The 22947-nt window shown below is 38.2% G+C and overlaps 1 protein-coding gene across 1 annotated transcript in view; it reads right to left on the bottom strand.

The window, feature by feature from the left end:
* The window catches only part of HECW2 (HECT, C2 and WW domain containing E3 ubiquitin protein ligase 2), a gene marked incomplete at both ends in the record, with an annotated part of 238319 nt that overhangs the window by 131376 nt on the left and 83996 nt on the right, over positions 1 to 22947 (bottom strand). Inside the window, 2 exons of the mRNA XM_080690058.1 lie at positions 3838 to 3913; positions 10125 to 10219. Of these exons, the coding sequence (XP_080546184.1) occupies positions 3838 to 3913; positions 10125 to 10219 (171 nt within the window). The remainder of the gene's footprint in view (positions 1 to 3837; positions 3914 to 10124; positions 10220 to 22947) is intronic.

The following is a 22947-nucleotide window of genomic DNA, read 5'->3' as shown; positions in this document are numbered from 1 at the left end:
GGAAAAAGAGACTGTTGGAAAGTAGTCTTACGTGGTTAGGATCAGACTGGGAAGTCCTGAACATTCTGGTTCAGAGAGAAATTCTGAACATGGAAACCTCTGAATTACTCAGATCATCTGGGGAACAGACCCTGTGTTGCAACCTTCAATCGTGGAGATCACCAAGGTCATCCCATGCAAACCTATTCCTGAAGCAGAAGGTCTTCCTTAGAAGGATAGAATTGGCCTGGGGTCACCCACACAGCCCCATTTTCCAAGGCATGCTCCCTGGAGGGGGCTCACTGATGGCCCACAAGAGCACATTGCCCAGCTTTATGTGATAAGAACAGACTAGGATTGTCTAATAATATGCACCTGGCAGTAGAGGGGAAAACTTAATATGTCAGCAAACACTGAACTATTCAACCAAGAGGACTTTATGCTAATAATACTGCATGAAATAAAGTAGGATAATTGATCTGAAAACCAGCAGGAGAAGGAAGAGATGAGTAAGTAACTAGACAGACACTTAGATAAGCTACTACAATCTCATTATCCTTACAGTTCCCATTCCTGACACTCCATAAACTCTATAGCCATTATTAAATGTAAAGCCTGATTTTGCTATCATTAATGCTATGAGTTTTCACTTTTTGGGTGTTATTTAGCATAAAATAGGTTTGAGAGGAAAATGTAATTTACACATTTATTTTATTAGCTTTTCTTGAGTACAAATGCCTTTGACTCAAAGAATGATATATTTTAGATATCAAATCTGCTTCCAAACATGGGATTTCCTCACAAGAGGTGAGAAGCAACACGGACTGAAATGGCTGCCAGGAAGTCCAACAGAGGCAAGCCATTCATGCAAAACATTTCCTTGAACTAAAAGCATACTATCAGAAGATTCTCATGATGAAAGACATTACTGATAGATCATCCTGATACTAAACTCTTCACAACAAGAAATAAGACATTGTACAAATAAATTTTCATTAATATGATAAATTACCAATTATTTATAAACTGATAATTCAGTTCCTCTAACCCATTTTATTTCTGCTCTTGATTTTCTCTTTTGTCTTATAAATATATATTTTTGGTCATAGATATCCACACCATATTATAGGTCAAAGAAGGGCCCGAAATCACAAAGGTATGACATATTAAATATCTACTTGCAGCACTATTTGCAGGAAGTTTAAAATATTAGTCAAAATGCAATTTTGACTTTAGCCGTGGAGTTCAATTATTTGTGTTCCTACTTATCCCTAGATAACCAGGAGTAAAATATTTGTAGGTAGCCACTCTACAGTGCATCAGTGCTCTCAGATAAATATTACCATCCACTGTCAATATGAAACAATCAGATTAGTTTTCTTAGAATTAGAATTATGGAATTGCTTTCATCTTCCATGATTTTTTTAGCCATTTCTCTGTATAGGCAGTGTCTGATTATATGATAGGAATTAAAATAGGTAAAGTAGGTAATCAGCCTCCATGTCAATAAAGGCAGAATGTTGGAAAAAAAAAATGCTTAAGCATTTGGCTGTGCTCCAAAATATATTTACTACTTTTTAGGAAAAGGCCTATATTTACAGATGGTCATTCTTTTATGATGAGTAAGTAACTTCCCCTCTGGAGTCAAAATTACTACATGAGTGTCATGTTCAGAAAGATACAGATCAACAGGCCGGGCGTCGTGGCGCATGCTTGTAATCCCCACGCTTGGGAGGCAGAGACAGGAGGATCGCGCAGGTTCGAAGCCAGCCGTGCTGGCTTAGGAGACCCTGTTTCCAAAAATAAAATAGGTCTGGGAGTGTAGTCCGGAGATAGACGGGCTTCCAGGAACCCCAGTACCACCAAAAAAAAAAAAAAAGAAAGAAAGATACAGATCAACAAACCCATTGTATATACTAATGTGTTTTGCTAATTTTTATTTTTTGTAATCTTTTAATACTGTTTATTTTTATCCCATTGTTTAAAAAATAAAAGTTAAAAATTTCAACTGCTTAAAAGTAGTTTTTCCCTTGCTTTGAGAAACTATTTCTCCCTCCTCTGTGGTGCCAGCTGTAACACTTCTTTTGGGTTGCTGCATTCAATTTTGTCTGGACGATGGCTTTGATCACAATTTGTCTTTTATCTGTCTCTCCTCCTTTATGATAAAAATTAGTCACGAAATAATTTTAATTTGTCAATTAAAAAAAATAACCCAAGCTAGGCGTGGTGGCGTACACTTGTAATCCCAGCATTTGGAAGGCTGAGACCGGAGGATCGCGGTTCACAGACAACCTCAGCTACTTAGGCCCTCCACAACTCAGTGAGACCCAGTTTCAAAATAAAGACTAAAAAATAAGGCAGGGGATGTAGCTCAGAGGTCTAATTCCCCTGGGTTCCATCCCCAGACCTGCAAAAGAAAAAAAAAAGTAACCATGGTATGATCAAACTCTACATTTCCTGAGCTTTTGGGGTTGGCTAATTGCTCACTGCAATAACCAGAGATTTCATTACCTGCAACTCTGCTGCTAAACTATGAAAGTCTAAAGCAAACAAAGTTTTCAGAAATCAGGCAGATATGGGGTTGGAGAGTAGTGGAACATTCGGTGATACTTTCAAGTGTGTCTTTAGAAAACCCAGCTTTTTTTTTTTTTTTAATTCCAAGAGTTCCAAACAAGACCTATCTACTAATTAAATGTAAGCAGAGTCTGCCAGTGTAAAACCTTTGGGATTCACCAAGAAACAAAACAAAGAAAAAAAAAAGGCTTTCATAGGAAGTGGCCTCATTGGCTGGAGAAGGATTAGGTGAAACCACAGGCATGGTCAGGCCCCGGGGCCAGTGACGAACAGATGTGCACACCCCGTCCTGTGCGACAATCATGCCTCGTGGAGATGTCTGCTTCTAAGATCTCACTTCTAAGAACATCTATTTTCATTCACAGCATTTTTTTCTAGTCAGGGAAAGTGGATCTAATTTAAATTTCAGAAGCACTACATCTACAGACAAGTGAAAACAAAACATCTTCTAGCGTCAGACATCTGTTAGACTTTATTGTACATACTGTAGTACAATTGTCTCTTTAAAAAGTCCAGTTCCAATATTGATTTCCTTAGAGCATTCTCGACTTTAGAAATGCTGATTCGTTTTTTAAAATCAATGGCTTGCAAATGTTTCTGACAAAGTCCTAAGTACACTGCACTTTTTCAACATTGCAGCCCAGTGCACAGGTACCATAGATGTGCATATATTTTTTGTGCAAAATTTTTCAGTTTACATAAACTAATACTTTAGCAAAAAAAGGAATATTTTTGGTAGTAAACTCTAATATTATCAAACTCAGAAACTGTGAATGTATCTCGATTCAATTCATATAGAAAAGCAGCCTGTTGATTATTTGATAGACATATAGCCAATTAGAATAATTTACTGACAGAAAACAAAAAGCTTGCTGTATTTGCTTTCCAATTTTTATATGCATTCTTCTACAGGGAAAAAAAGAAGTATGCCTTGGCTTTTTTTCCCCTAGTCTTTAAACTTTTCCTTTCTTTCTCTATCACAAGTAAGTGCAACTGTTTAAAATAATGGAAGTTCCTCAGTGGAATTAACACGTGTTATGTTAGAGTTTTAGTAATTATATGTAGTTATACAATCCTTTTATCATCAGAAAACTTGGTACAAGAAATAATTTCTGAATTTATATTCATCATCTAGTTTTGTCATGGTAAGATATATACTTGAATGTCAAGAAGTATGAAAAGAAACCAGTTTTTACAACATATGAGAATCTGCAGAAAGAAGTACCAATTCCTATTTTTGAAACTACACTCTCAAACTGGATGCCACGCATATGACATTCTTACCTGACAGCGTAAAGCTGACAAGTTTCCGAGAGTGGAGATTTCCTGAAGCACCTCCTTCCATGCCTTCTGCCCCCATCTGAAAAGAAAAAAATCACATATTAAAAGTCCATCCAAGTACTATGCTATTCATTCTTCCTCGGGAAACACATGTGTTTAATACAACATTTTTATATTAAAACACATCGTAGTATATGTCTAATTTCCAAATTTGAGAACAGAGACAAAAATGTGAACTCTCAAAAGCAAAAGAAAGGGACAGACCTAAATTTAATCTCTACTCTAAGTTTAAGAATTTGAAGCCAGGCATGGCAGTGCACACCTGTAATCCCAGTGCTTCAGAAACTGAAACAGCAGGATCACAGGTTCAAGGTCAGCCTCGGCAATTTAGCAAGGCCCTGCTTCAAAATAAAAATAAATAAATAAATAATAGGGTTGGGGTGTAGCTTAGAGGTACAATGCCCCTGGGTTTAATCCTCAGTCCCAGGAAAAAATATACATATATGTTTTGAAATATCTTATTAAGAGGAATTAGCTTACTTTATGCCACTAATTAGCTTACTTTATGCCACTAATATAAGTATACTTATATTACTATTGTTATATAAAACATTCCCTTTAGTTAAATGTTTTACACTGATTCCTTTAGATTTGGTATGAAAACCTAGAATAAAATAAGCAGCTGATTTACATTAGACTCGTCCATATGTACAGAGTTACTTTCTATTGTCAAATATTCTGAGCTCCCATGGGGGTGCCCTATCTCCTTCCTAAGTTTCTATTCCATTATGCTGTGGAGACATATAGCATGCTACTATACTTAATGATAATAGGGATTTGTGGTGCTATTATAATGACAACTTTTTTCTAAAAGCTTTTGAATAAATTGGATCTCACATAAAACCAGTAATCTATAGATCACATAGCAAATTTAAACTTCTCTAAATTTATGCACAATTTATGGTACACGTGGAAGAAGACCTTCATGATACTCTGAGGGATAAGTCCACAGTACTAGAATAAAGATAATTGAAGGCAGAATATATTCTGAATAGTTAGAAAACAGAAATCACATTTTAATTCTGAAGTTCAAACTCTATGACCAAACTTTTTTCCTTGACCAAACTTTAGTCAGGCTCCTGTGACCTGAGCCCTTTGCTGATGCGGGCCAGATCTTGGGCTTCCATCTCCATCTTTATAGAGTATAATTTTAGCAAAAATCCCACCCTCAGTTTAGAGGGAATCCCCATCCTCAATATGTGGTCACTCTTAACATCTTATCAGATTCTTCATCCTCTACCACTCCCCAGATGATGTCACTTCACTCTGGCCTGCCTTCAATAAGAATTCTATTAGTCAGGTTCCCAAGAATCAACCTACCCTCTACCCTCTTAGTAACTTTTCATCCATTGATCCCCAGCCCCCTTTCTGCTCCTTGACCATAAGTCCCCACTTTTCCTTGTTATATTTACAATTGAGTCTATTCTATTTTGATGTCTCACTCTCCTTGTTACACTAATCCCTAATTAAAGTTTTCTTTTTACTGCTGTAACTACTGTTTAGTGCTGGTTTTCTTGGACATTTCCTCTGTCTTATCTTTCGTGCACTCCCCACACCCCTGAAAAAAAATCACATACCATCATGAGATAAAAAAAAAGAGAAAACCATCACTAATTCAAGCAAATCTGAGAAATTACAAAAGAAATTCTAAATATATTTCAAATTTTAAAATATAAATTTATACTGCCTTCACTAATTCCTGTGCCTTAGTCAAAACCCTTTTGAGAGAATTAACTGCCTTATGATTATTTTACATGTCATCTGCAACATACCAGGGTACCATCCATGCATCTTTGTTTCGTTCCATCCTAAGAACCAAATCCTTGTTGATCATAGATTTGGTACTGAAGAAATATGTGTGGTTTATTATATCACTTTGTCTTTATTTGACTCATTATTCCCAGAATAACTGGGGCAGAGGCCAGAACAAACTGGCCAGACAACTGAGAGCTTGTGACTGTTTCTTTCTGTTGTCATCACACATGACCTACAACAAGGTGGTGTAGACTATAACTGAGACAAAAACACAACTATCTGTTCCTCCTTCTACACCTGAGCACAGGTACACCTGAGAAACCAGAGCCTCACCCCAAATGGACCACCTGCCCAGTAAGATCTAAGTGAGTTACTTGAAAAGATTCATAGCCTATCTTCATTTAAAACCAATTTGAAAAATTATAAGAATTTTTGAGGAACAAAAGAAAATTTCCTCTAATTCTCACTTAAAATATAATTCCCATGGGAGCCGGACATGGTGGTACACGCTTGTAATCCCCATGCTTGGGAGGCTGAGAAAGGAGGATCATGCAAGTTCGAAGCCAGCCTCAGCTGGCATAAGAGACCCTATTTCCAAATAAAATATAAAATAGGTCTGGGAGTATAGCCCAGAGGTAGAAGGCCCCTGGGTTCCATCCCCAGTATATTTCACATGAGAAATGGCTGCTCTGAAACAATTCTTTTTATTTTTTTTATTTTATTTAATTTAATTTTATTTAATTTTTTTATTGGTGCATTATATTCATACAACTTATTGGGGTAAAAAACTTGTGTGTATAAACATGTACTCATCGCTGATTTAACCCCTACCCAAATCCCACCCCATTCCCTCCCTGTCCTTCCCTCCCTTGCTTGGCTTAGTGATTGACTTCGATATGTTTAAGTACATTGTGAGCTTTAGAGATTTTCCTCTTCCCCCCTCATTTCTCCTCCTTTAGGTTGTCTTGTTTGCTCCTCTTTTCTCCCTAACTCTCACATATTAGGGAAAACATCTGATTTCTTATTTTTTGTGCCTGACTAATCTCACTTAGCATAATGTCCTCCAGTTCCATCCATTTCCCTGAAAATGATGTATTTGAGGTTTTTTTGATAAAGAATTGTTTTGTGTGTGTGTGTGTGTGTTACTGGGGGTGGGACCCAAGGGCTTTCTAACTTTGGACTATACTCCCAGAGCTATTTTATACTTTATTTCGAAACAGGGTCTCACTAAGTTGCTGAGAGCCTCACTAAGTAGCTCAGGCTGGCTTCGAACCTGTGCGATCCTCCTGTCTCAGCCTCCCAAGCATGGGGATTACAAGCATGCACCACCACGCCCAGCTTCAAAGAATTTTTAAAAAACGTGCCCCTCCGGACTTGTATGGCAAAATGTTCATCTGAAATAATACTCAAGGAACTCAATTTTATCATTCATTATAATAAAGCCAGGAAACTCCAAACGGTATCACTCAATACAGGGACATTAATGGTAACAAACTCATCTGCACTCAATGTTTAGGGAGAGGTTTTTAAATAAACTCCTTCCATAGATCCATTCCAGGAAAACGCAGAAGCAGCACCATTAACCAGTGTTGAAACAATACAAGGTATTGAGTGACGGTGGCCTTAATCTGCCCCTGCAGCCAAAGGATTTCCTGTCCCAAGAGTCTGAGACACATATCACTGTGTCCTCTGACGAAAGACAATGACATCAAAATATAAACCAGAGCCAAGACACACTTTTTAAGAAAAAATCCCAATTCATTGCAAAAGTGTAGGTGAGAAAGGAGACCATACAGTTAGGATGTGGCTCACCTCCTCCCTATGGACTTTCTCAGCTATTTCTTACAGCTTTAGTCTTTGCATCTGGCCATGGTATAATCTTCCTAAGTGGAGCTTTATGAGTATCAGTGTTGTTAGTCAGTCACAATAACTACATTCGTGTCATATACTTAGGGGAACATCACACTGTTATAGAAGCACAGCACCGACTCACTGCCCCTAATTGAGGTTTCCATATGGAACAATTTTTCAGTTTTGGATACAGACCCAAGTGTTTTATGCTAGGTCAGAAATCTGTTGACTACCAATTCCATTAGTCTTTGAACCAAATATTATTTTATGATCACCAGTGCTGTACGTACGAAGCTTTTAAGCTGCTCTAAAATCCATCTGAAGCCAATTAATTACCTCAAAACTATCTACCAGCCTGAACAGGCTGCTCTCCATGTAAAATCAATTTCTGGATATTGAAATTGTTCAAATAAAAAATGCTGAATCCAGAAAATGCTTATTAATTATTAAATGCTACTAATTATTGTCTGGTTTTACATACACAATAAATTTCAAAGGTTTTTATTATTAATGGCTCAATAGTCTAGTTTTTTTAACTTTTCTTTTTAAAATATTAACTGGAGCAAAGTACATTTCTGTACTTATTCTGTGACATGGCAGATTTTGTAGTCAACAATTGTTTATTCATTTGTGGCCTACACAATCTTACATCATAATGTGGGCTAATATAGTCTATACTAGGTTTACTACAACAAAGACTCAAATATAATTTTAATCTGAGATAATGAAAATTTTTTCACGCATTTCTCCTTCTGCCTACAATGCTCTCCCTTCCCTTCTTCACCTAAGTAACCTCTATCAATCCTTCAGATTGTCCCTCATCACGTTTTCTTCAAGGGAACTTTCCAGAACTTCCCTGATCAGGAAAAATCCTATCAGTGCATGCTTTCATACACCTATATTTATCAAATTAATTATAATCTGACTGATGTCACTCTCCCTCACCAGACCAATGAGAGGAACGATTGCTTTTCTTATCATTTCAACACTCATGGTGGGCACAATACCTGGCACTTAGCAGGCATTGAATGGAAACTTGTGTGAATAAATAAATCTAAGGGGAAAACTATCTGATTCAGAGCACAGACACTGCCAAAGACAGCACATGGTGGGTGTGGACAATTTGGGAATGCCATCTGCAGAGATGACTTTGTGAATTTCAGGAACTCAATCTGGCCACTTGCCTATTTCCAAAAGTGCAACCATCTATAAATATACAAATGCATACACACCCACACACGATTTTGTAAAAATTCTACAGTATAGAAGTCAGAAGTTTTTCTATCCTTTCATGGCCTCATCTTTATTAGTGACTAATAAAAACTGCAAGGATTTATACATCTTATATCCTAAGAATCTTCCCCAAACCATTTGAATCCATCCACTCATGTACAATGGAGCCATATATTGTAAGAACGCTAGATTTTTAAAGTTGGTCTACAGAGTGAAAAAAAAAAAAAAACAAATCACAAAGTGGTGAGAAGTAATTCTTAGAAATGTGCCATGCCAGAAATAGACATGCTTGTTTCAAAAGCCCAAAACAACAAGTTTCCTTCAAAAGTAAGTTAGATATCTGTTCCTGCAGTTGAGAGCCTGATGAAGAAGTTGGCTTCCATTGAGTGACTATTTTATAAAAAATACATTCGCCGGGCGTGGTGGCGCACGCTTGTAATCCCCGCGCTTGGGAGGCGGAGACAGGAGGATCGCGCAGGTTCGAAGCCAGCCGCGCGCGCTGGCTTAGGAGACCCTGTTTCCAAATGAAAATGTAAAAATAGGTCTGGGAGTGTAGCCCGGAGGTAGAAGGGCTTCCAGGAACCCCAGTACCACCAAAAAAAAAAAAAAAAAAAAAAACATTCAACATATTTAGGTGCTAGCATCCCCCACCCAGCAATGGGAAGAATCCAGGGCTGAGACTTCCTGTGGAAAGGGTACATTTATGATGCCCATCTCGCATACTCTTTGGAGAAGAAGCTCTTTAAGTTGACTGGCAGGCAGAACCACCTGCTACTGAAGTGGTTTCTTATACTAGATGCAGTGGCACACAGTATTTGCAAGGCTGACACAAGTGGACTGCATATTTGAAGTCAGCCTCAGCAATTTAGTGAGACCTTCAGCAACTTGATGAGACTCTTTTTCAAGACAAAAAATAAAATAAAAATAGGGCTGAGGGATGTAGCTCTGAGGTAGAATGCTCCTGGGTTCAATCCCCAGTACTAAAATATATAAGTAAATAGTTCCTTTATCTCTTTTGCTCCCTGAAGTCATGTCAATTAAATTCACCAAGATGCAAGGCTACCGTTTCCTAAACCAACCAGGTCCTCCGAACCAAGTTAAAAACCTCCCATGATGGGACAAGCACTACTGTGGCTCAGTTGTGGGTTCCTTGAAGAGCTGACAACACACAGGACTGTTATAAATCCAATCATGTTTTCTCACTGGTTCATATTATGGAAGTAGTGTGTCAGCCTTGTGAGTTGTTTCCTTTGCTAAAATAGTGCCCATGCTGTTATGCTTTTCCTTTTCATTGTTCATCCCAACCTTTTCAGGGCTGCCCATGCAAAAAATAGAAAGCATGTCCCTGCATGGAGCTCCTGAGGAAGCCAGAGCGAGGGAGAGGCACTCACCATTACAGCGGCGTTCTTCACTGTGATGCAGGGTGTTGTAGCTCTCAGGGCTCCACTGATGCCGTGGTAGTATTTAAAACAGATTTTTATTTCCGCTGCAAAGCAATGGGGGAAAACAATAATTTAAATGACAGAACTACTCACGTGGGAATCCAACAAGGAAATCTGCCATAGCCTCCTCGGGTAACCCCACTCATAATTCTGTGAATGATCCCTTCTTTTCCAATCAGAGACAATGGATTATGACAATTCTTGTTTGATTTTAAGAACTTTTTCTGAAACTTCTTAGGAATACTTCAGACATATCAGAAGAAATGATACACAAAACAATACATCAAAACATAGTGCAAGGATAAGAATAAGACTAGCTACATTTAATAAGGTACTCTACAGTGTGGCAGACAATGTTAGGTCTCTTGCTCATGTTATTATTTAACTGTCACATCAGCCTGTTGAGGCAGGAATTTCTGTCCCCATATTACAGATAGGTTTGGGGGTTTGCTGTAGGTCAAACAAGAAAGGACAGTCAGGACTCAAATCTTATTTATCAGATTCCAAAGATTTCACTTCCGACCTCTACCATATAGACAGACTGTAGCTATCAATGGAAATAGAGAAAAAACAGTCTAACAGAGTACAGATATTATTTTTAAATTTTCCAAATAACTTAAATTCAGCCAACAGAGATAAAATTTGGGAACCACTGAGAGATGATGATGGATAGATAGGTAGATGTATGTGAAAATACATCTTTTCTTTTCTTCTGTTTATTTGAGCTTGAGAAAAAAATACCAATTATTGTTCTTTGAAAGTAATTACAATTTCAATGAGGATGAAGATAAAATGTGCTAAACATAAAACCTATTATCACCAGAATTTTTCTACATACAGAGCATCAATGACACTGAAGTGTTACCACAAGATGCATTTTCCCCATGGTGTCATTTTGTATAAACAATGATCCTGATGGGCAGGCCCCAGAGGGAAAGCCCTGGGTCACAAGGGGAAGTTCCTCTCTCAAATGAGTTGCCAGGATCATTAAGGTAGGATAGATCGATGTATTTCCTGAAGGAAATTAGTCTGCACTGGCTTTTCTGACAGCAATGACCTCCTATGGAACACTTGGTTTGCTTATTTTAAGAGATTTTAATAATTAAAGAAAAACACACATCCAGGAATTTATATCATCACATTCTTCTTATAAATATCCAAATATTAAATCTCAAGAGAAGTTCTACCAGGGGGTAAACATTGAGTCCATTGATCACTATGCAATAAGATATTTCACCACGCCCCCACCAAAGCACATGCCCAGCACTGTGCCAGACAATGCACAGGAAATCAGGAAAGGTCTCTGATCTAGCAGGTGTCTTACAGTGCGGCTGCTGTGATGACCATTTCAGGCATGACACAGTACAGAAGACAAACACGCAAAAGGAAGAGCACCAGGAAGAAGAGCACAGAGACCAGGGAGAAGATGAGTGAGGATATGGTGGAACAGAGAGGTCTTCTGGCTGAGGGCAAAGGGGTCAGAGCAGGCCAGGAAGGAGCAGCAGAAGCAGGGAAGCATGCTGTTGAGCAACAGCAAGGATTCCAGCCTCATTGTTAACCTGAGAACACCCCTTCAAAGGACTTTCCTGAACACTAACACAAGGTTTTCATTGTGTTTTAAATAGTAATGGCTGGATAGATCTAAGCAAAACCTTAACTCCCCTACTTGCTTTCTTCCATGACCCGTAGCATGTATTCTGCACAAACAAACCTAAGTCACACGCAAGAGGACTGGCAATGCTGAACAAAGCTCGGTGGCGTGCATGCTAGGCATGGTTGGATTCTGGGGACATGAGCTCATTAGTATAGTCTAGATGCTGAGGAACTAGCAGCCGGAATCAGGCAGCAGCAGCATCTCATCGACCAAATCAATGACTAGTGAGTGAGCAGGATGTTTTTTAATAGAGAGAGGTGCATTTTTATTAGACATCTTCCCCTAAAACCCTCTCAGGCTAGATGATGTTAGCTGCTCTTTTCTAAGATTTTAATAGTTAGGTTTTTTTTTCTTTCTAAAAAAGAACCTATTATTTCTATTGGAGAATGTTAATGACCAGGTCAGCTTTGCTAGCTGATCCACTGGGATGGTATTTTATTTCTTATCATGACAAAAGCTTCAGTACACATGACAGATTAGGATCCAGGAAACTATAAGGCAATATTATTTTGAATTGCATAAAAATAGATTTTGTGAACTAAAACCCTACAGAGCTATGTTATAAAAGTGCAAAGCCAAGTTTACACAGTACACCTGACACACACACACACACACACACACACACACACACACACACACACGCTGATCACCACAGAGAAAACACAGTCCTGGACAGAATAAGGAGTCGTTTGCAGCTGGATGGAAGCTAGCTGGCTCCTTCAGTAAAACACCAGTAAAGATTTCTACTGCTTAAAACATAGGACTGGTCTACATTGAATGGGATTTATTTATTTATTTATTTATTTATTTATTTTTGCAGGTCTGGGGATGGAACCCAGGGGCATTTTACCTCCGAGCTACACCCCCTGCCCTATTTTTTCTTTATTTTGAAACCAGGTCTCACTGAGTTGCAGAGGCCTCACTAAGTAGCTGAGGCTGTCCGTGAACAGCGATCCTCCAGGTCTCAGCCTCCCAAATGCTGGGATTACAAGTGTGCACCACCACGCTCAGCTGAATGGGATTTATTTAATCTTTAAATATTATTTAGTGTTTTGGGAGGTAACTAAGGTTTTTATTTTTTTGGTTTGGGGTTTTTTGTTTGTTTGTTTGTCTTTGTTTTTGCGGTACTGGAGATTGAACCCAGGGGCATTCTATCTCCGAGCTACACCCCCAGCCCTATTTTTTATTCTTTATTTTGAAACAGGGTCTCACTAAATTTTGGAAGGCCCACTAAGTAGCTGAGGCTGGCTGTGAACCTGCGCTCCTCCTGTCTCAGCCTCCCTAGTACTGAGATTATCATCACATGGCATGGCGGACCACCACACTTCAAGATTTTTTTTGTTTAATGGTTAAACAACTTCCCCTCTGAGTGAGAATGACCTTTTGATTAATATATTTTAATACCTTCATTATGGGAAGAGGTAACTATACAAAAGAATGAAAAAGGGCCAGGCATGGTGGCACACACCTCAAATTCCAGTTCTTGTGAGGCTAAGACAGTAGAATCGCAGGTATGAAGCTAGGAAAAGCCTGCTCCAAATTAAAAAATAAGGTAGGGCTGGGAATGTAGCTTAGAGATAGAAAGACCCTGGTTTTAATCCTCAGTACCCCCCCACACACACACACGGTGAGAAAGAGAAGTTGGTGCCCAGGAATCCAGCTACAGTGTGTAACCTATAACTGCAGGGGGAAACAGGAAAAAGAAAAAAACCAAAAGCTATTCTAGAGAAATGCATACAAGGGCAAGCAGAAGCAAATTCAGGAATGATGACTGGGCATCCAATTAGGAAGGAGCCCAGTGCCCAAGGGGTCAGCATGTCCACCAGCAGGGGGGATGGAGGACATGGATGAAGGAGCAATGTATGATCCCATCTCTTCTAAACAGCTGCCCGCGGCCTGGTGTGGCAAGCAACATCTCCTACTGGCCTCAAATTACAGGGTTTTCCTTAACTTAAACCCAAAGCTATAAAAAACAGGAGTGTTTTCTCCAAAGAATTCATTTATGAAAAGCATATTGCTTCAAAGGGCAGCCTGCCAGAAGAAGGACGAGCCTCCCTGTATTGACCCATTAGGACCTCTGGGGCTGGGCCAGCTTCAGCCTTGGGAGGAAGAGAATGTGGCCCAAGTGAGCTCTTCCCCTCTCTAGTCCCTTCTAAAATGTTGAAACCAATTGTGAATCATGGAATATATTCTAACTCCTTTCAAAAATCTTCAAGATATTTTGCTTATAGAGTCACTGAAATAAAGATTTGGGGCAGGGCGTGGTGGTGCACACTTGTAATCCCAGCATTTGGGAGGCTGAGACAGGAGGATCAAGGTTTGCAGGCAGCCTCAGCTACTTAGTGAGGCCCTCTGCAACTCACTCAGTGAGACTTTATTTCAAAACTAAAGAATAAGAAATAGGGTTAGGGGTGTAGCTCAGAGGTCGGATGCCCCTGGGTTCCATCCCCAGTGCTGCAGAATAAATAAATAAAGATCCCCTCTACTTAAATGCTGACAGGGCAGAGTAGCCCCTTTATTTTTCTGTTTTCAACTTACTAAAGTTCATAAATGCAAATGAAGACATCCCAGGACAACTGTGTCCCCACCACAGAAGGGAGGAAGGAGGGACTTAGGGCAGGATTCAGAAATTTTAGCCTGTCCTTAAAGAGTGGGGTTCCTGTGCCGCGTGGTGATCCTAACACTGCATTCTAAAGCAGAAATGCAGCCATCTGTTGCAATGAGGAATAGGTTTCTGATTTGGTATATGAATAAAGTAGTTCCAGATAGAAATGTATAATGGTAACTGGCTGCTCTCAGGATGGGGAAATAAATGATTGGGACCCAAAGTTGGAGAGTTGTTTACGTTCGCTTTTTGCACCTTTTAAATAGTATAGTCATCCCATATATCACCATATCACCTGGTGCAAAAAATATTTTTTAAAACAATTCCAAGCCAGCATTTATTATGACTACAGCTCCAGTCCTCTCTGTAGAAGTTTCTCCAGGCCACACCCTACAGGACATGGTTTTAGCCTCAAACACTGGGATCTTGTCCTTAAATAGCTGCGCACCTCCCAAAGGCAGGAGTGAACAGCTTGTTCCTATATGGAAAGTCTGGGTTTTCCTCAAGTTTCTAGAAGTTGAATATAAAGTCAGGCCATCGTGATGGATGAAATGTAAACATCCTTCCTAACTTAATTGTTTCTATTTCTGTAAAATAGAATAATGTAAAAGCATCAACTGCACTGTGATTTAACCATTGTCCTGTGTGCTTGAATACAACTCCTTATATTATGGTCCCTATTCATAGACCTTTTTTCAGGGGCCACAAACTGAGAAGAATAAAGACAGTTTTAGTCACATTGTGTGTGTGTGTGTGTGTGTGTGTGAGAGAGAGAGAGAGAGAGAGAGAGAGAGAGAGAGAGAGAGAGAAAGGAAGGGAGGGAAGGGGGAGGGAGGGAGAGAAGGAGAGAGAGGAGGAGAGGGAGGGAAAGAGGGAGAGGAAGGGAGAGAGGGGGAGGGAGGAGCAAGGGAGGGAGAGAAAGAGGGAGGGAAGGAGAGAAAGAGGGAGGGAGCGTGTGTGTGTGTGTGTGTGTGTGTGTGTGTGTGTGTGTGTGTGTGTTAGTGAAGAGATTGAACTCCAACTCTGAATTGTACCCTAGCTCTCTTCTATTTTTTATTTTCAAACAGGATCATGTTAAATTCCTGAGGCTGACCTTGAACTTTTGAGCTTTCTGATTCAGCCTCCCAAGTGCTAGTCTTCACACTTTTAGGGAATTTCCCCACATTTCCCCATGGCACACTCACTCATAATTTTCAAATTACTGCATTCTCTTTAATAAAAGCCCTGGGAAGCTGGGTATGGTTGCACACACTTGTAATTGCAGCATTCAGGAGGCTGAGACTGGGAGGATCATGGTTCGTGGACAGCCTCAGCTATTTAGTGAAGCCCTTCCCAACTCAGTGAGACCCTGTTTCAAAAAAAATAAAAAAATTAAAAAACAAGAATAAAAAGTAGGGCTGGGGGTGTAGCTTGGAGATAGAATGCCCCTGGGTTCCATCCCCGGAGATAGAAGGGTTTCCAGGAACCCCAGTACCACCAAAAAAAAAAAAAAAAATTAAGGCCAGCCTCAGCAATTTAGTGACGTCTTGTTTTAAAATAAAAAATAGGGCCGGGCGTGGTGGCACACGCTTGTAATCCCTGTGTTTGGGAGGTGGAGACAGCCTCACTGGCTTAAGAGACCCTGTTTCCAAATAAAAAACTATAAAATAGGTCTGGGAGTGTAGCCCGGAGGTAGAAAGGCTTCCCGGAACCCCAGTACCAAAAATAAATAAATAAATAAAATAATAAATAAATAATAGGATTGGGGGTATAGCTCAGAGATAGAATGCACCTGGGTAACACACACACACACACACACACACACACACACACACACACACACACACAGTGACATCTAAACACATGGCTTACTTTCTTCTCTTCTTCCTCCTCCCTCTCATTCTCTGTGTGTGTGTGCACATGTATGTATTAATGAGGCTCGAATCTAGGGCATTGTGCATACCAAGGAAGTGCGCTCTCACTGAGATATATTCCCAGCCCTAATGGACTTTACTTATAAGTACTGACAATTAATTTCACTCTGCAAGGATAGAGTTGTATGCTGGGGAGGCCTCGTTCTAATCTATGAAGATAGGCTGAGTCAAAAGCAAAATCTTTCTGAAATTTCTACTCACTGTCCTAGACTTTAACTTATACTACTTTTCTCAGTTCTTAAAAAGAAATACTTCCAGTTTTACAATCCTGCTACAGAATGATTCCAATTTTCCAATTTTATATATAAAGAATTAAGGCATGGAAATACTAAATTGAAGGAGAAAAGAAAATGAAAAATAAAACACCCTACTCTCCATTCAAATTCCTGCCTCCAATGTTGTATTAGTTGGTGTTCATTTCTCTTAAATAACAGGATTAGATGTAGAGAAAACATTTACCAAAACAACAAATTTACTATATTTAGTATTTACTATATAGCAAGTTTTTATATTTGGTATTTTTACTATTTAGTATAACCTAACCAGGTAGGACATTATAAATAGCTTTATAATGTTGGGGGGGGGAATCAATTATAGCAAATGTGATATACTGTAAATATCCCCCCCACACACACACACACAATGTTCCAAATTATAGCAGCATATGATACTGGCTTCTTCCTAGGTGTTCACATCAGCCTGATAGTAGAAATCTGCATCCTGCATTAACAGGCGACCATGACTAGCCATCTTCAGCCTTCTGGAGCACACAGGGAGGTGTGTCTGCCTTTTCCCCTGATGTTCAGTTGGCATTATTTCTCACCTAATCAGCTTCTTAAACCCTGGGATGCTTTTAAAAACGGAATCACATTATAAGTGAAACCAGCTATTACCCATTCCAATTTCCTCACATTCTTTGATGACTTCTTTAACTTATTACTTAGTGGTGCCAGCTAAGTCAATGTTGGAAAGTAAAGAAAAGTAGAAATAAGCAAGAAGAACAAATTATCCATAATCCCATCCCAAAGAAACAACTGTCCACACATGGGCAAAACTTTTTCTTATGTTCTATGATATAGCTGGGGTTATGTATACATCTGCTTTCCCCATACCCACTCCCAACCCCTGCTTCCTTATCTCATGAGCATACTCCCTTAACAAACAAATTGCATTCAAGATTTGAGGAGAGATTTTGTCTAGAACACTGAAAAGAAGACATTCCTTAGGGGGCAAAAGCATGATTTCAAAAGCCCTGGAAGTCTGATCTACTAGGAAGGATGATGATGGAAATTTTTGCCTAATATCTTTAATGCCTATTTAAAGTTATGGATGTTAATTTTTCTTTCTTTTTTTCTTTCTTTCTTTTTTTTTTTTTTCAGCACTGGGGATTGAACCCAGGGGCATTCTATCTCTGAGCTACACCCCCAGCCCTATTTTTTATTCTTTATTTTGAAACAGGGTCTCACTGAGTTGCAGAGGGCCTCACTAAGTAGCTGAGGCTGTCTATGAACCACAATCCTGTCTCAGCCTCCCAAATGCTGGGATTACGAGCGTGCGCCACCTCACCTGGCAGATGTTAATCTTTTAAAAAAAAGTTATATAGAGAACGTTTAGATGTTTCAATAGATAAGTTCATGTTATACTTTAAGGCTTAATAAGTTCTATCCTTGATTACTCGTATTTGTACACTCTGTGTCTTATTTTAAATTCCTTTCATATAGAAATCTTAATTCTTACATGAGCTCAAAAACTCGGAAAAAAATTTAAGGAGGCCGTATTTTCCTTCATTAAAGAAAAATACTGTGGAGTTGTAGGTAGGCTATATAAAGAGCTTCAAAAACTTAAGAAAAAAACAATAAAAATGGGTACTTGAACTGAATAGATACTTCTCAAAAGAAGAAATATAAATGGCCAATAAATATATGAAACCATGTTTAACATTAGCAATTAGAGAAGTGCTAATCTAAACTACACTAAAACTGGGAGTGCTGGCGCACACCTGTAATTCCAATACTTGGGAGGCTGAAATAGGAGGATCACAGCTTCAGAGTCAGCTTCAGCAACTTAGTGAGGCTCTCAGCAACTTAATGAGACTCTGTTTCCACTTAAATAAAATAAGGCTGAGCATGTAGCATGAAGGTAAAATGCCACTGGGTTCAAACCTCAGCACCATAAAACAACAACAACAATAATCAAATGAAACAAAAAAGCTACACTGAGATACCATCCAATTCCAGTTAGAATGGCAATCATCATCAATGCAAACAATAACAAATGCTGGTGAGAATGTGTGGAAATAGAAATGTTTACATACTGTTAGTGGGATTGTAAAGGAGTATAATCCCTACTGAGATCAGCATGGAGGTTCCTCAAAGGGCTAAGAATGTAACCACTGTACAGATAGCATGGATATCCATGTGTCCACAGCAGAGCAATTCACAACAGTCAAATGATGGAAACAAGCTGTGTGTCTATCAACAAATGAATGGATAAAATATTGTGGTATATATACACACAATGAAACTTTACTCGGTCAAAAAGAAGAATGCAATTATGCCATCTGCGGGAAAGTGCTTGGAACTAAGGAATATTAAGCTAAGTGAGATCAGCCAGTCTCAGAAAGTGGAGGGGTGTATGCTTTCTCTTGTATGTGGAAGCTATAGAGAAAATAGGAAACAAAAAGGACTTCAGATAAGTGAGGAGAGAGACCAGCAGAATCATGAAAGGGGGTTGGGGAGGAAAAAAGGAGAATTGATGAAGAAAACATTTCAAATAATGCTACACCCATGTATAAAAGTCCGACCAATCTCACTACATGTATGGGGGGAGGTCCAAGGGAAACATACCAGGTGTTATGTGCATGTACATATGTTTGTATTATACATCATTATGATATAGAATTACAATGTATGAATAAAAGTATAATTTTTTTGCAGTACTGGGAATAGAACCCAGGGGCATTCAACCTCTGAACTACACCCCCAGCCCTAATTTTTATTCTTTATTTTGAAACAGGGTCTCACTGAGTTGCAGAGGGCCTCACTAACTAGCTGAGGCTGGCTGTGAACCGTGATCCTCCTGTCTCAGCCTCCCAAATGCTGGGATTATAAGTGTGTGCCATCATGCCTGTAAAAGTATAATATTATTAAAAATAAATAGGCTGATTAGAACTGAAAAAAGGAAAATAAATTTATGAATATAAAAATTAACCTGAACCAACTAGTAAATCATTTATTGGTTTATCTTCTTTCTATTCCAAAAACTGTATTAAGTATTATGTATTTACTATGGTCTTAGTAATCTAGTGGCAAATATATATACCTTCACTTTATGCAAAATAAAAAAAGGATGAGATATATTTTGTGAACTATGAATTTGTATTCATAAATAAATATAGCATCAGATTAATTGAGTAGTGGTTGAGTTACCTGTAGCTAAGTTTGATTCTTAGTAAATTGAAATTGATAGCATTATACCCCAGACTATCTCATCTATACTTTGTAAAGACTGGGATCCAGGTACACAAGTTATTCTGCTGCCAAAAAATATAAAAATAAAGTGTCCTAAGAGCAAATAAAATTCTAAATTAGCCAGAATATTGAATTATTCTGTTTCTGCAAATTAACATAATTGCATAATAATTATAAGTATGGCTATAATGATATATACAAATTTATACAGTTTAAATAACCGGACATAATTTATATACTTTATAAATTGGTATATATCATTATAGCTATACTTGTAATTAATATGCAATATGTTAAAGTATGTTTATATATACTTTTTAGGATGTATAGTATATAAATTGTATTACATATATTTATATACATATATTTTATTTGTATATACATGTATAAATTTATGTATACATATATTTATGCACATACACATGATGCCTTTTTCAAACTATGGAACATTCCCTAGTAAGCATTTTCTTTTTTTATTTTTTATTGGTGTATTGTAGTCATACATCTTAATGGGATACAAGACTTGTGTAGACATACATGCACATATCACCCAATTAGCCCTTATCCAATCACCACCCCCTTTCCTCCACATCCCTCTTTCCCATGCTTGTCTTAGTGATTGACTTTGATTGTTTAAGTACATCATGTGCTTTAGAGAGTTTCCATCTTCCCCTCAGTTAGGTCACCTTATTTGCTCCTCTATAGAATTTCCTTCTTCATCTAGAGTTCCTCCTGTTACTAATTTCTCCTTAGCTTTCGCCTATTAGGGAAAGCATCTGATTTCTTCTTTTTTATGTAGAACATATTGAAAATGGCATACATTCAAACTATGCTTCCCCTTCCCCCCTCCCAACAATGAGTGTCCAGGATAACTATGCTATATTTATATTTTTACACAAATTCAGATGTACCTCCTTCATTAATCAACCTCAGCCTTCTTCCTCTCCTATCCTTCCATTCTAGCTTTGATGAGGTTTCCCCTCTATTATATGGGGTCCCTTTGGTATCCTTAATACTCCCTAGATTGAGCATATTAGAGAAAACGTAAGTCCCTTCTCTTTCTGTGCTTGGCTGATTTCACTTAACATAATGTTCTTCAGGTCTTTCCATCTTCTCTTCTTTGTTCATTTTTATAGCTGAGTAGAATTCCATTGTGTGTATTTCCCATAATTTTGCAATTCATTCCTCTGTTGGTGGAGACCTAGGTTGGTTCCATATTTTGGCTATTACAAATTGCGCTGCTATGAACATGGATATGCATATGTTGCTGTAGTTCTCTGATTTCAAACCCTTTGGAAAGATACCCAGGAGTGGTAAAGCCGATCATATGGTGGATACATTGCCAGTTTTCTAAGGAATCTCCAAACTGATCTCCATAGCAGCTGAACTAGTTTGCTTTCCCACCAACAGGGTAAAAGAGTTCCTCTTTCCCCACATCCTCACCAGCATTTGTTGCTATTTGAGTTCTTTATGCTTGCCACTCTGAGTAGGGTTATATGGAATCTCATTGTAGTTTTGATTTGCATCTCCCTGATGGCTAGTGGTGTTGAACATCTTTTCATGGATCAATTGGCCATGTGTCTCTTCTTTTTTAAGTGTCTATTCAGTTCAGTGGCCCATTTCTTGATTGGGTTATTTGTTTTGCTAGTGTAGAGTGTTGGATTTTGTCAAATGCTTTTTCAGCATCTATTGGTATGATCATGTGTTTTTGTTCTCAGTTCTATTTATGTGGTGAAAAACATGTATTTATTTGCATATGTTGAACCAGCCTTGCTTTTTCTGGGATGAAACCAACTTGGTTGTGGTGTACAATTCTCTTAATATGGTTTTGAATGCATATAGCTAGTATTTTATTTAGAATTTTCACATCTATGTTCATCAAGAATATTGATCTGTAATTTTCCCTTTTTGAGGTATCTTTATTTGGTTTGTGATACTGGCCTCATAGAAGAAATTTAGGAGACCTTCCATCTCTTTCAATTTTCCAGAACAATTTGTGAAGTATTGGGATTAGTTCTTCACTGACGGTTTTGTAGAATTCAGCTGGAAACCCATCTGGGTCTGGAATTTTCTTTGATGGCAGAATTTTTATTGCTGTTTCTATTTCTTTGCTTGTTATTGGTTGGTTTAGGTTTGCTATGTCATCTTGGTTCAGTTTAGGTAGGTTATATGTGCTTAGAAATCTGTCCATTTCATCCATGTTTTCCAGTCTATTGGAATATAAATTTTCAAAATAGTTTCTGATAATTCTTTGAATTTCCTGTCTGTGGTGATGTCTCCTTTTTCATTTCTAATTTTAATAATTTGAGTTGATTCTCTCTTTTGGTTAGGTTGGCCAAGGGTTTGTCAATATTATTAATCTTTTCACAGAAACAGCTTTTTGTTTTGTTGATTCTTTGAATTTTTTTGTTCTTTATTTCATTTATTTCTGCTCTGATTTTAATAATTTCCTGTCATATGCTGGCTTTGGGATTACACTGTTGCAGTCATTCTAGGTCCTTGAGATGTGTCATTAGGTTGTTTACTTGGTGACTCTCTGTTCTTCTTAAGTGGGCAATCAATGCTATAAACTTTCCTTGTAACACTGCCTTCAAAGTGTCCCATAAATTTTGGTAAGTTGTTTCTCTATTTTCATTTAATTCCAGAAATTTCTTTATTTCTCCCCTAATTTCTGATCTCACCCACTCATCATTCAATAGTGTATCATTCAATCTCCATGCATTTAAATAGTTTCTTTTGGTCTTCCTGTTGTTGATTTCTACTTTCATTCCATTATGGTCTGAAAAGATGCATGGAATTATATTACATCTTTTAGATTTTCTGGTGCTTGCTTTGTGGCCAAGGATGTGACCTATTTTGAAAAAGGTACCATGTCCTGCTGAGAAGAATATGTATTCTGTTGTTCCTGGTTGAAATATTCTTTATATGTCTATTAGGTCCATTTGGTTTATAGTTTTCATTAATTCTGAAGAGACTTTACTCATCTTTTGCCTTGAAGATTGATCTAGTGGTGTGAGAGGTGTGTTGAAGTCTCACAATATATTATATTTGGGTCTATTTTAGATCTGATGTCCAGAAGGGTTTGTTTTGCAAATGTGGCTGCCCCCACATTTGGGGCATAAACATTTAC

The sequence above is a fragment of the Muscardinus avellanarius genome, assembly GCF_963383645.1.
Source record: "Muscardinus avellanarius genome assembly, chromosome: 2".
Lineage (NCBI taxonomy): Eukaryota > Metazoa > Chordata > Mammalia > Rodentia > Gliridae > Muscardinus > Muscardinus avellanarius.
Note: the sequence above shows the minus strand (reverse complement) of the source record. Positions and strands in the feature narration are given on the sequence as shown.